At 41.8% G+C, this 14,928-nt stretch overlaps 1 protein-coding gene across 1 annotated transcript in view; it reads right to left on the reverse strand.

Annotated features, from left to right (window-relative positions):
* Positions 1 to 13,777, reverse strand: part of LOC108786671 (thymus-specific serine protease-like) — a 21,423-nt gene extending 7,646 nt beyond the window's left edge. Inside the window, exons 1-7 of the mRNA XM_018556016.1 lie at positions 13,662 to 13,777; positions 7,341 to 7,519; positions 5,684 to 5,783; positions 3,913 to 4,042; positions 3,633 to 3,756; positions 2,570 to 2,647; positions 1,710 to 1,757 (exon numbers count right to left, since the gene is read on the reverse strand). Coding sequence (XP_018411518.1) covers positions 1,710 to 1,757; positions 2,570 to 2,647; positions 3,633 to 3,756; positions 3,913 to 4,042; positions 5,684 to 5,783; positions 7,341 to 7,519; positions 13,662 to 13,722 — 720 coding nt within the window. The 5' untranslated portion in view covers positions 13,723 to 13,777. The remainder of the gene's footprint in view (positions 1 to 1,709; positions 1,758 to 2,569; positions 2,648 to 3,632; positions 3,757 to 3,912; positions 4,043 to 5,683; positions 5,784 to 7,340; positions 7,520 to 13,661) is intronic.
* Between the last annotated feature and the right edge of the window lie 1,151 nt (positions 13,778 to 14,928).

Consider the following 14,928-nt stretch of genomic DNA (forward strand, 5'->3'; position numbering starts at 1 on the left):
TTAAGTGCACACAGAAAAAAAGCTGCTAGGCAGCTGTCCTAGTGATCACATGCCATTTGGTTCCTGATCCTTAGTGGGTGACAGCCCAGTCTGACAGCAAGGAGCACGTACCTCTGCACGCTACCAGCTGTCTATGTGGAATGTACATTAGTGTAGCCTCGGCATGGGGACTTGTGCCTGGGAATATTTACCTATACATTGCAGAAGCCTAGTGGTTAGTTATACAGATTTGTAGATTTGCCACTGTAGGAGTCTCTGTGCTTGCTCTGTATTTGGCTCAGCCTCATTTAATCTGCCTGCTTCAAATGTATGTTAAGGCAAAATAAAAGTTTACATACTTAGTACGTTTCTGGAATACATACACATTTCTCCATGTTTAATCGCTTTTAACAGACTGAAAATACATGAAAATTAGGGATGCACCGATATATCTGCCGAAAATTGCACTTTTGGCATAATACCGAAAGTGCCATTTTTCTGCCGATACATCGGTGCATCCCTGCTTTTTTTCCCCTCCCAGCTGGGCGTTGCTCTGTGTCCCAGCGGGGAGGAGAGAAACTGTGATAGCTGGCCAAGCGCTGCGGGACGAGAGCGCTGTGAGTGGCCGGTGTCTCCTCCCACACTGCTCAGCCTCCTATCACAGTCCGGCAGAGCGCTGTGTCTGGGCGGAGACAGGCCACTCTGTCACAGGGGGCTGAGCTCTCCTCCCTACACTGCTCGATCAGCCTCCTGTGACAACGAGAGGAGAGCGGTATAAACACTGATCGCTGAGTGTTTGTAGATAATTGAGGATATGGTATGTGTACTATATTCTCAATTATGAATGAATGGGAAGTGATCTACATCACCTCCTGTTCATTCATAGTTGTAGTTATAGTAAACATACCATGTCCTCATGTTATCAATGAACAGGAACACTCAGAGGATTCCTCTTCATTGATTTTAAAAAGGGAAATATCAGGGGTCTTAGACCCCTAATATTTCCCCGAAGCATCTAAAAGTAAAGTAAGAAATTAAAATATTTAATACAAAAAAATGAATAAAAATAAATATAACATTTTTTTAAAAAGTATATAAAAAATAAAATAAAATATTTGAAAAAATTAAAATAAAAAACATTTTATTATCGGTTTCGGCATGACAATTTTTTTTATTTCGGTTTTGTTTCGGGCTTTAAAATATCCATTTCGATGCACCTCTAATGAAAATAACAGTTGAAGCGCCAGAAATATAGCATGCTCCTACCTTCCTATTTCATATGAGAACACAGCTCTGAATTCCTAAGCATGTGGTATCAGCCCTGTCTACTTTATTTCTGATTACAACAAAAACCACAGACCTCACATCATCTCCTCCCCCTCCTATTGATGTAGCAAAATTAACAAGTATTTTTTGCACTTATATATAGCAAAATGCTTTTCAATGGTATATTTGGCAGTCCAATAAGGGAACCAAAAAGGGTCTACTACATACATGTTAACAACTGTTATGATAACATACAAGCCACAAAAGGGATTGAATTGTTTTGCAAGTAATAAGCAAACTATACATAAAACAGGTTGATAAAAGCATTAGGATTATATAACGGAGGCTGCTCTTTTTTTTTCTTTTCACATGCACATTTAAAAATACTACATTCAAAGCTATGCCATCGCGGAGCTTCCCAGCAATGGGCACACAGAGCTATAATAGGATTTCATTCACTGTACCTTTTCAGATCCTCCAATGACTGGGTCTGACAAGCTGTTTGCCACCACCTGCGAATAGACAAACAAGATTCATACCATGGAACCGGTTTCCTTTTAAGAACCAATGAGCATCTGGAATAATCTCCGTTCTTAAATTGTTATAATGGGGAAGCCTTATCACTCCGGGATTACACGTATTATCTTGAAAGGCTTCAAGAAAACTCCTTAGGGCTGGCCAAAAGAATTGCAAATGTGTTGTAAAAGCTCGCTGTGCACATTGCTCTTGCACATGCTGAAGCCTCTGGGTACATTGGCTTAAAGAGAGTTTGAAGTCAAACAGCTTGTGCTGTGTTCTCTCTAGTGATCCACATTGATCTGTAAATGTAGTGTCATGGGTGCACTGTGTCCTAAATGTTTATTTGTAGATGAGGGTATATGCGAAATGTACATAAACCTAAAAAGTAAAAATCTATCCATATTGATCTACAGTATCCAGCTATCTATCATAGAAAAAGACCAAGTGGTCCATTGAGTCCGCCCCTTTTTTTTTTTTTTTTACTTTTTTGTACAGATTTATGTTTGCCCAAGCATCTTTGAATTCACTTACTACTAACTGATTTACTACCTCTGCTGGAAGCATCAACCATCACTCTTTTGGTAGAAAAAAAAAAATACTTTCGAAGGTTAGTTTTCCTACTTGATATTAGCTGATAAGCTTGGCAGCAACGGGAGCAGGAAAGGAGATTAAGTTGTTCACAGGCCTTCTGCAAGCAGAACAAGATTCAACTGGCCAGTTCTTGATTCCACTTATGTAACAGCTTGCCTGATTAGTTTTGAGTGGAGCCAGCCTTCATTAAAACATTGCCAATATGTTACAGTACCTTGTTATAATCTATGAAGTTGAGCTCCGCTCTGACGGGGGCAGAAGAGGCCACAGCTGCGTACACCAGATGTGGGAACTACAACAAAACAAAACATTACACGGGTATTACCAAAGCAGAACTCCAGGTAAATATAGATATATAGTTTTAGCTTTACATATTGATTCAAGCATCATTCAGACTTTTAACTACTGCTCATATAACTACCAGAAATCGATCTTTACCTAATCCCCTGCACTCAAACATATCAGATTGAGAGTGCCGCCAAGGTGAGTCAATCACGTTCTCCTGCACTGCCCAATGCGTTCATGTTAATGGGCGCAAAGAAAAGACTAGAGACCAATGGGATGATGCTGCTTCATGATGCAGCGAGCAGGCTGGAAGAAGAGACGTGAAACAAAACTGTGGAGATGCAACCTCCTGGCTATATTATGTGGCAGAGCTGTGTGAATTGTACTATACAGAATTACAAATATTTTGCTTGGTCAAACAGTTTTGTAAATAGGTTATCTCTGAAGGTACAGCAGTGACGCAAAGGAAATCCAAATGGGACATCTTTATCACAAATGTCCCTAAGATCCCATAGAGTGAATCTTCTGACATCTACTTTAAAACTGAAAATTCTATTTTGGATGAATTGACCCTCTAATAACACTCTCTGCAATTTAATCCCATTAAAGAAAAAGGGCCCATTCACACCAGCCGCTGCGCTACACCACATGGCTGCTGGTGTGGGTGTGCTCAGCACAGTGCCGATGCGCTTGATCACAACGTATTGGGTGTGAACGGGCCCTAAAACTAGCTTACACAAGACTGAGCCAGCAAGTCTACCTAAAACTTTAAATGAAACTTGTGAAGACATATTCTGGAGGCCATTGGTGACCTCCCTATCTAAAAAAATACTAGTTTCCTGGCTGTCATGCTAGTCCAGAGGCAGTACTCTGCATTATTGACCTAGAGCAAGCATCCAGATTAGCAGCTATAACTTCAGTCCTTCCACTGACCTTTTTGTACCAAAAATACGGAGCCAACATTGCCATTGTATGCAGAGCTAGAGCCTCACCTTCAGCCTAAACCAAGCAGACAAGGATCCGGGGTAGGAGCCTCCAAAACAGATCCAGGTGTTTTTCTGGGTCAGATTGAACTTCTGGGAGATGAGCAAGTGGAAGGAAGCCAAGTCTGCTAGTCTGAAAGAGCAAAAACAGTTACAAAATGACTGACTCCTAAAAATCATAGTAAAACAGATATCGATATTTGCGCTTTGTTATAAATCTCCATTACAGCCTCCAAGTGAGGGAAGTTTATCACTCTACTAGTGTTTAGGTTGGCAGTGCCATACTCACGCCTGCTGACTAGACAGAAATCTGATCCCTTCCAGGGTGAGGCCATCTTTGTTAATGCTGGCTCCATAATACCGATGTTCAAGGGACACCAGGAGTGCACGATGCTTCTGTGCTAGCTCAACATGCTCTCCTAGATAAAACACATGTCCTTGTCAGCATATTCTTTATATCTCCAAGTGGACAGAATCAGAGCCCAGTTCCAAGCTCAGGTGTGTTTGCTGTGGTAACATCACAGATCCTCTTTGCCCTCTCTTTCCACCAGCAGTGGGTGGATCCTAAATGCTGCAGAGAGCAGCACCACATAATGAACTTGCGCTGCTCTCTGCAGAATTCTTTAGTGAGTCCAGGGCAGGGGGCGGAGCCTTGACACCTTGGGCTCATAGAAGTGGGAATAAAAAGCACTGGGTGTCATTCAGCCCAGAAGAAGAAAAGGAACATTTTTCTGGATCAGTGAGTGACCTTAGCAGCTATTACAAAGGGAGGTAGAAGGCTGGTTCTGCCTAATCATGGTTGCCTCTAGTAATAAGTAATCTACAAAATCTCTACATTATATTGACCAAAAACTATGGAAGAGTAAACTTGTAGAAATGTGAAAATGTTATAAAATTTCATTAGTGCCCTCTATCCCTTTCACATCTGATGTAATAATTAAATCCTAAAGATTCAGATTCCTGCATAATCCTAATAATTAACAGGGTTATTCACAAAAGGGTGAAGAGTTTGGAGAAGGCAGGAGAAGTGAACAATCTAGGACAAAATAGCTGACTTGGAAAAATGATCCAACTCAGCTATGCTGTCCTAGATTGTTCACTTCTCCTGCCTTCTCCCAACTCTTCACCCTTTTGTGAATAACCCTGTAAGTGTTCTTTAAATAACTCTAGTTAGCCTCATTTACTATGCCATCTGTAAGATGAACTGGCTATTTTTCTTGTTAGCAACCCCATTCTGCCAAGGGAACACTTTCCTTATATCATAGGTGATAAATGATACTCACACTTGCTACACTGGCAAAATTACTAGGTGGATAGCTGTTATCCAAGTTTAGAGATTCAGTTTTGACTGGTGCTGCTGATTTTTAGTTTACAATTGGTAATCAATCAGTAAGCCTGACAGGCAGACGTAAGTATAGTTGAAACAGTTGTTGGGAATGCTCAAAGAAGACTATGATGTCCAAAATGGGAGAGAATGAGAACACATGACTCAGCTACTAAGAGTATGGCACTCCCTTATGCTAATCAGAAAGACTTTAAAAGGAGGCGCTTCTTCAGGAGCTGCAGAACAGCTGCAGAGGACAGCAGCTGTTCTCTGCAAAGGCTTCCCTCGCCCCCACCACAGCGTCGGGCCCCAAAATATTGTTCCTAGAGTCGCCACTGTTCACACTACAGATTCACAGACACACACACACACGCACAGCATCAGACAGACACACCCACACTCACATTGAATAGAAACAACTGTTAGGACTATTTTTACTTACTAACTAAAGACACGTTTCTTAAGCATCTTAGAGATTTCTGCTGTAAGATATACTATATTTTGTAATCATCAAGCATCTTTTAGACTCATTCTGTAAGATATACCATATCCTGTAATATTTTGTAACTTTAAATTAAACACATTCTGAACTTTATGCAACAACGGAAACAATCATCTATTATTGATCATATTTCATGTCATTTTCTTACAATAGCTTTGCACATTCTTCACAGCCGAGTACAAATTATGTGGATATTAGAAGATTGAGGGGATTGTCATGTCATGTTCTACCAACCTGCCAAGACAGAATATTCAGATTCGGCACTTTCTCCACCTATAAATAGGAACACAGGTCCACCTGGACGCTGCCAGAACTCTTCATTGACCCAGTACCGCTAAAAGAGGGGAAAAGGAGAAAGAGAAGGATAAAGAAACATGTCGGAACAATTAGCAGTTGACTCTAAGGACTCATACACACAGGCAGCACAAAGAAGGCAGCCATGCCCACAGCAGTTAAGGTGTATTGAGCCAAATGATACAGTACAGGTAAACATTATAGATTTATTCCGCATTGTGCCCTGCAGCATCTGTAGGCAAGGTTTGAAGGTGAACAGGAACTTGTGGGCCAAATCTGTGGGTGTACCAAAAGTTTTTCTAACTGAACCTGTCCTCACCAAGGATAAACTTAACTAGCACGATTACAGAACATGAAACACTGTCTGGGCCTTCACATACTGCAATTTGGCATCTACAGCACACCAGAATACCCTGGACACGTTCATTCAAATACTGAGATTCCACTAGAACAGGGATGGCCAAACTGCGGCCCTCCAGCTGTGGTGGAACTACGAATCCCATGAGGCTTTGCAAGATTCTCACAGCTACAGATATGACTCCCGGAGAGAGATGCTTCATGGGATTTGTAGTTTCACCACAGCTGTAAGGTTGGAGTTTGGCCATCCCTGCACTAGAAGGATGCTAGTGGTGCTATTCATTTTAAATGGCACTCCAAAGCACTTTGAAAAGAATGCAGAATGTCCAGTTTAAGTGCATTGCAGAGCTTTGGCAGCCTATTTAAAATGATTGGGCTGCATAATGTAAGAAATGTTAAACAAACGTGCATTGCCACTGGTGTGAACCGACATTTGCTTAGCGAAAAGTCAACATTTATGCACAACATGTCCTGAGCTCAAGACAAGTATGCGCAAACAACTAGTCCAGCTTTGATATTCCCAAATTTACTTTAAGCTATAATGAATCACTTTCACACTTGCAGATTTGATGTAGCTCTCAAGCCATTTTTTGTTCTTTAAATCTAAAGTTAAAGCTGAACTTCAGACCAAACAAATAAATATTGTCTAAATACAAGACAAGTAATTAAATTAAATATATACATAATAAAACAAGTCTTGTAATTTGTCTTTGTGTAGGAGTTTCCTGTAATACAGACCAGTCACTGCTGCTCTCTCTCTCCATGTGCAGAGCGACTGGTCTAGTACCCACCTCCCTCCCTCAACCTGTAGCTTTGAGCAGGCAGTCTCTAGTGGTGGGTAGACCTAATGGGATCCACCCACACCTCTGCACTTTGCATGCTATGTACAGCACAGTGTTGAGGTCACCACCATTTTACAAGCCAATTTATATTATTGAAGACTCAGCTATTGAAGAACATAATGAAATGATTTGCACCTGAAGTTCAGCTTTAAGTGAGGGTGAGCAGGCCTCAGGAGCTTCCACCAGCTTAAGACACTGAGGCACATCATCCCTAGTGAAAAAGTCATTTCCAGCACACTACCTGCCCATTGGTTTTGCTCCCTTGATGGGTCATGTGTGTCTAAAAGAACAATTAAAGTTCCAAGCAATTGCAATGCAGAAGCACCAAACTGATGACTGTGCCACTGTCATGTCCTTAAAGTCAAACACTCATAATATCAACAGCTGTACTTACTGACCTGATTGTAGGTGGCATTGTTTCTTCGGTTGAAATGGTCCAAAGGTTGTGTGATGTAGCCTTCATCTGCAGGCTTATAAGGCACACCTCTCGGCATGCCTAGGCGAGTGTAGAAAGATTTGAAGTACTGGACCTCACGTAGCTGGTGAATCCTCTTACGAATCTGTCTCTGGTTCCACGCTGGAGAAGAAGAGAGGACACGGGCCACTTAATGAAACAGGAGCTAAAAGTAACAATGTGGTCTGTGCCGGAAAATGGTTTTCAAAAGAACAATTCCAGGCAGCAAGTGAAAGAAATCGGTGAACTGCTAGTGCTATGCAGCAATTGCAAGAAAGTCCACTCGCTTTACCTACATCCCAGTTCTCTTTAATCCACAGGATCTAATCTATAGAGATCTCCACATGTTTAATGGGCGGTTGCTTCCAGAAGCAGATATTCTGTAACTTCCTGTCTTTCTGCATGCTCTACTACCAATCTGATTCAGACTTCCAAAGCAGCTTTGCATGTGATGGTTAGTACTAACATTATTATATGAGGAGTTGTATGTCAGAGACAGAAAAGAGTCAGCACTTATATTGTTTGGGAAATCTTCTCCTGGTTTACAAAAGGGGTAAGTAAAAGGGACTCCCAGATCAAAGACAAAAGGATTGGGTTAGATTGGGGCAACAGAACATTGCACGGGGAGGAAAAACTGAAGGACTAAGTGGGCGAGCTGATTAAAATGATCCTGACATGAAAGAAGTGGGGACTGCCATTTACCGGTTTCCTAAAAATTGTTAGCTGGCTGTATGCAACATGGGATAGCATGAGGTGGGGACAAAGTGTGTGTTGGAGGGGAGTGAAGCCATCATTAACAAACAAAAGTGCTTTTTTTGGTATATGGGCAAAATGAAATAAACAACAAAATAGATATATATATATATATATATATAGGAAGGACTTCTGACTAATGCAGTTTACATGGCAGGCCTATAAGTGAACGCAAGTGGTCATAAAACCAATGACATTTGCTGCTTGTGCACAACCCTGTAGAAAGGACAGTTTCAGCCCAATGAGTCTCATCCGCACCGGGCTGGCGGTTTGGATCAGCATGTGCAGTGCAGGCTTTTTATCTTGTTAGCGGAGCAGCAGATGTTTCACTTGTTTTCGGTATCCCAGAGAACAATGCATCAAGTCTGACTGTGCAGGTAATGTGCTCGCTGCTGTCTTCCTATCTCTCCTTATTTGTTATGACAAATATAACCATTATTGCTCCCTCGAGCTAAGCTTTTTTTTTCATCTCCAGGTTTCCGTCACTGAATATAATGGATATCATCAGATTTAGAGGAGAATAATAAACTGGCAGACCATCTACAAAATAGATTTGCTGAAATATCGAAAATAGAATGAAAACATTGCCTAAAGGAGTCAAATAAACAGTCATACAATGGAAGGTTAAAATACATTGAAGGGAATTGATCAAAACTGGAGCAGACAAACTCTGGAGCAGCTGTGCACTGCAACCAATCAGCTTCACTGTTCAGTTTGTTTGGTTAAGATTTGAAAATAAAAAAGGAGAAGCCGATTGGTTGCTATGCACAGCTGCTCTAGATTTTGTCTGCTCCAGCTTTGATGAATTCCTCCCATTATTTGGTAAAGCTCTTATTATTATTATTTTAATTTTTATTATCATTATTATTATAATAAGTAGTTTTTCTTTGTTTTTAGCATGAACAACAAATGGACAAAAACAACCACCCCAAACATCCCTGACTTGTAACCTATCCCAAATGGTTGACCTGACCCCAACAACTAACCCTAGCCGAACCATAATCCTAGTCAAATATTTTATATGTTGTTTTTCAATGCTGATTAAATCATTGCAATGGACGCTGCTCTTTGATGCTCACTATTTTTAGTTTCCTACAGAATCAGCTGATCCCTTAAGCACTGGCCCTGATATCCTGTTTTAGGGTGGCTCCTTTGCCTTGCAGGGTCCTATGGAGCCACACTTGTGTGTGCTAATAAGCTGTGTGTGTCTCCACAAACACACAGAGACAGCAAGGGAAGCCACTCCCCACTCCTCCTTAGTACCTTCTCCGAGCTAGTAGATCGGCAGCTCATTATTGATGAGTTTGAAAGCTTAATCCTACTTTAAGTAAACGCTAAAAATAACCTTTAAACATAAAGCTGAACTCCATGACATAAAAAAACAAACACACACGTGAATGTAGTTCTATATTTATTTTTAAAAATATAAATGTGTTTAAAATGCTTTAATTTAAATAGCGACAGGCTCCCTGTACAGCAGCACTCACATAGGGAGTGAGAGAGATACAGCTCTAGGAACCAATCATTTCACTTGCAGGATACAGGTTCTTACAGGGAACATGCTGACAGGAAAAGAGAGCAGCCAGAAACCCTCATCAGTCTTTTGCTAGCCCTTTGCTGTCCAATCACAGGCTGTACCCTCTATCAGCTATATAGGACTCTCAGGACTGGAAGGACATACAGTATATACAAATCCTTAAATAAGTGAAAGGACCACCAAATATGTAATTCAATGGTGTATTTAGCCATATGCCCGGAATTTAGTTTTAAATCAAATCCACGGCTAGAAAGAAAAGCGCAAAACAGGATCCACACAAAGAAGCAGACAACATATGGTCAGGGCCGTCTTTAGTATTGATTGGACCCTGGGCAAACATTTTCTGGGGCCCCTACCTGCCATGCCCCTGCCCACAGCCCTGTTCTGCCCCCACCATGCAATTTATCTCTCCACTCCCAAAACATCCCCAAAAAAGGGAGACTTGACCCCCACAAGAGACGTCACGTGGTCACGCTACGCTGTGTACGCCAGGAGTGGAGTAACACTATAGGATGCTGATCGCATAGTAAACAGAACAATGCCGCATGTGCAAGGGCAGACTGACAACACATGTACTGTACATCTCTCCTCCCAGCCCCCCCCCCCCCCCCCCCCAGACATGTGCATTCGGATGAACCTGCAAATCAACGAAATTCAGTTGATTCAGCGCTTTGTCCAAATCAATAATGAGTCTATTATGTGCCCCAAAATACAAAAACTATATTCAGGCACACATGAATCCATTTTACAGAATGCGCGTTCTACACATTCCCGCCGCTGTCTCGGAGGCAGAGCACATGATGTCACACGACGCTGTGAGCGTGCGGGGTTAGGTGATGCCATACGCTGAGGCTGGTTCACACCTGGGTGTTTTTCAGCGCTGATCGAAGTGCTAAAAAAACGCTCAAGAAGTGAAATCCTAACAAATATCAAAATCGGCGGTTTCAGAATTTGGCTGCAAAAGTGGAAACACACTTAAAATAATCTGATAACAGACTTGGAGTCAAGCGTCTGTGAAGCTTCTTGCAACTGATACAATTGTATCTCAAACAGAAGCCAAGGCAGAAGTTATGCAAGAAATTCTATAACGCATAACAAGTATTAAAAGGAGGAAGAGTCCAGTTCCACATAAGTCTTTCCTCTGACCTACAGTGTGTTCTATTATTACACAATTACAGCTTGTATATGTAAACCCAACAAAGGACTTCTCTTATTTCTTTCCTTTTGGTTTGTTAAATGCTAAGTTTACTTTTCTGACCATGTTTCATTATTATACTCATATTTAGGGTGCAACATGAAACATGGTCAGATCCCAACTCCCCCCGCCCCCCGTTTCCTGAATCATGGGGTTCTTCTCCCTGCAGGCTTGTTTACATGTTTGAATTTGGCACAGTTGTTCATGGCTCTGACCACACACCTTTAAGAGGACCTGTGAATGGAAAAACTACATGTGCCACCAGCCATCGCCGCAGAGGGACTTAAAGTCCACTAATTCTACCTCCTGGCCATGTTACTGAATGTATGTACCTCGGTACATATGTGGATGGGAGGAAGAATCTGCAGGAGCCAGAGCAGTACACCCATCGTCCACTGATCACTGTTGCAATGCTTTACTGGCTCCAAAGCAAAAAAATATTAAATACACTTTTTTTTTTTTTAATGGAAGATGCTTGCATTTATTGTAAGGCGGAATTTCCCTTTAAATAAACCATTGAAAGTACTTTGTAATATCTGTTAGATATGCAGAGAAAAAAAAATCCTATTGATCTGCCAGAAATCCAGAGAGCGCCTTACTTCCTGACAACTCTGCCTGTGCTCTACTGAAATCTCTAACACTGTTGCCAACCCTGTCCAGTTCTCCCCCGTGAACTACAGAAAGCCTCCTCCTCTTCTAGTCTGGATTTACACCTTTGTGTTTTTGCTTTTCCAATGAAATGACCCTAAAATTATCAGACATCATTCCTGAGGCTCCATTTACGCATAGCGTTTGCGCTACCTGCATGGTTTTCCTTACGGAAGCACGTGTGGGATACAAACATTATATGTGAAACAAATGCACGTATTCTGCTCGTTTGTGGCCATTATATAGCCGCGAAAGTGCGGAATCCGCCGGATTATCGCGCTTGCACTATTTTGGGTACCGCACGGTCTCCACAATTGTCTGAACAATGCACATTGAATTGCATTTTTTTCTCTGTTTGGAGCGGTTACGTGCGTATTTGTACAGCCGAATACGAGCAGACAGCCGCTCCAGTGGCAAGTGTAAATAGTCTTTAAAAAGGTTTTCATTCAGGAAACTCCATTCATTTCAAAATGAAATGTTAAAATCGAACGTAATTAGGGCAGGTTCACACCTGGGCGATCCGTTAACCGCGCAGCATTCGTGTACAAAACCGCGCCGATGGCCACACAGTCACAGAATGGCACACCACCGCTGATCGCACTGGCAGTGCCATTAATTTCTAATGACATCTCAGTCACGCCAGGCAGATTGAGTGGGATTCCGCCCGTGCAACGACACATGATTGCGGCTGGAAAAAAAATGTGTGGTGCATGTCGTGAAAAAAAGGACATGTGCCTTTTTTCAGTGACTGTCACGCGGATATAAACCCAATGAAAACAATGGGGCCGCGCAGCAATTGCACACGATCACATGTCCCGGGATCACTCAAGTCTGCACCAGCCCTTACGAATGACATTTGTCAGGTCTCTGACAGGGCACAGAATGTTCTGATGGGTGAACATTAGGGATGCACCGGTACCAGTATCTGTATCAAAGGCCGATACAGAGTACATTGGGCGAGTACTCGCACTCGCCTAAATGCTCCGATAGCTTCACTGATACCGGAATATTTCCTCTGACCGGCACTGCTGTAGGGGAACATGGAGTCAGCTTCCCAGGCAATCAGTGGGTAAAGGCACGCTGCCAGGCTTCCTGATTGCCCAGGAAGCCGGCTTCATGCTGATTGGTTTTCCGGCCAAATATGGAGCCAGCTTCCCAGGAAATCAGGAAACCAGGTGACATGCCATTACCCCCTGCCTAGCTTCCTGATTGCCGGGCAAGCCGGCTCCATGCCAGCGGAAACACAGGTATCAGTACTCAGTATCGGCGAGTACTGACAGCAAATTATCGTTACTCGTACTCGATACTGAAAAACCGGTATTGGTGCATCCCTGGTGAACGTTCATATGAAAATCTACAAGTGTATGGCCAGTTTAAGATTAAAAACCAGAAATGTCTACAGTGTATATACAAAACAGAAAGAAACACAACAAATAAAATAAAAAAAATAAACTTTATAAATAACTGAACTAAATAAACAATAAATGTTTTCACTTTTTTAACAGTCTTAGGCTCCATTCACATATAGTGTTTGCATTACCACGCGGGGGGAAAATGCTTAAATCTTTAACGTGCGCGAATTCTGCTAGATTGAGGTTATTACTATAGCCGCAAACGTGAGGAATCTGCCAAAATATCATGTTTGAACTATTTTATGGGTTGTGCGGTACGAAGCTGCTGCAGAAGTCTAAACAGTGCACATTAAAGTGCATTTCTTTTTTATGTTTAAAGCGGTTCCGTGCGTATTCGTATGGCAGTATATGCGTAAATGGAGCCTAAAAGGCAAGCATTGAATGAGGAGTTAGGTTATGCATTGAATGAGGAATTCTGTTACTCTTAGCAACACAGTTGAGTACTCTCCATGATACTTAATTTGCACCAACAGTTACATTTTAAGGACTAGTTTTGGCGGTTTACCCTCTTCGTCTGAAGTCTATGCAGTACTGAAGGAGGTATACACCAGAAGCTTGTACTGAAAATGAAACTACTAGCGCAAATAAAAAAGATATCACTGAGAATACTCAACTGTGTCACTGAAATTGTTTTCTAACACGACTAAAATGTTACTTCAGGAATCAAAGTCAGTGGACCTAAAAACAGTTGTAACTTTACATTTATTTTATTTTCCTTACCCCCATCAGATCCCCTCAGGAAAGGCAACACAAGCACGAGATACAGCAACAGTCTGGCCATTTCACAGACGAAAGAAAAGACAGAAAGTGCTCAACTAACTTCCTACTCACAAGAGCATTGTGATCACATGAGAAGGGGGAAGTCACATGATACTGCTACTTCTGATTGGCTGCACAACTTGCAAAGTCAGCTTGTGTGTTTTTGCAGGGGAAGCAGATGGCATGTGACTGCAGCTCTGAGTGACACATTAAACTGGCCATACATCAGCGTTTTTTATCGTTCAGCTCGATTACCCCATCCGTGCTAACAGCGTGGAATAGGGAATCTCCCCACCCCTTTCGATTGGTCTACCAACTGGCTGCCGTTACTGTTCAGCTGAGAATTTTTAGACTGGCGCCTTCGACAAAAGTCGACTGAAAAATCGATTAATTTAAACGAGGAGGTCCCAACGGGGCTCCAGAATGCTTGCATTTCTACCAGTGTATGGCCAGCTTACAGTGACAATAAACTCAGGAGTTAAATCGTAAAAATGCATTCAAGAACCTTAAAGTATAATTAAACCTTCTGGGGGGTTTTCCTGCATATATCTACTGCTAGCGAACAGTAGATATATACGCAAAAACATTAAGTATATTTCGAGTGTGATTAGGTGTTTATCAGGAACTTGCGTTTTCCTGCAGCAGTAATCCCTAATCTGCCGTTTACAAGCGGCAACTATCATAAGATAAGAATTATCATAAGATTATTTAAGAGGGTGTGTTTAGGGGCAGGGTGGGGGTTAGGTGGGCAACTGGTGGCTAGTAACGCTTAAGGCCTGGCTAGTAGCTCAGGACTTAAAATTTTGAGCCCTGATTTAAAGTACGTCCCGAAAGCAGCATTTGGGTGGGGGAAAACATTTTTTTTACTTTAATTACCTTTAAGAAAAATTACCTATTAAGAAAAATTTATCACTCAGCTGTAGATCTTCAAAATCTCTGACGAATTTGCTTTACAAGTCCATGCACATCCCTATTCATTTGTTGCATGCTTGTCTTGGTTTAGTAACTCAGAACATACTGAAGTCAAAGACTGCCAAGCAACTACCATTCTTAAAGTGACACTAAACTCAGGAGTGAAATCTTACAAATGCATTCAAGTACCTTAACTATTAAAGGAGAACTATGGGGTCAGGGCTTTTCCCCATAGTTCTCCTTAGGGTAACGGGAGGACACAAACTAGCGTCCTCCAGTTACCCTAAACTCAGTATACCGCGAGCTACAGCTCGCG

This window comes from Nanorana parkeri, unplaced genomic scaffold, assembly GCF_000935625.1.
Source record: "Nanorana parkeri isolate BGI_ZX_2015 unplaced genomic scaffold, ASM93562v1 scaffold221, whole genome shotgun sequence".
Classification (NCBI taxonomy): domain Eukaryota; kingdom Metazoa; phylum Chordata; class Amphibia; order Anura; family Dicroglossidae; genus Nanorana; species Nanorana parkeri.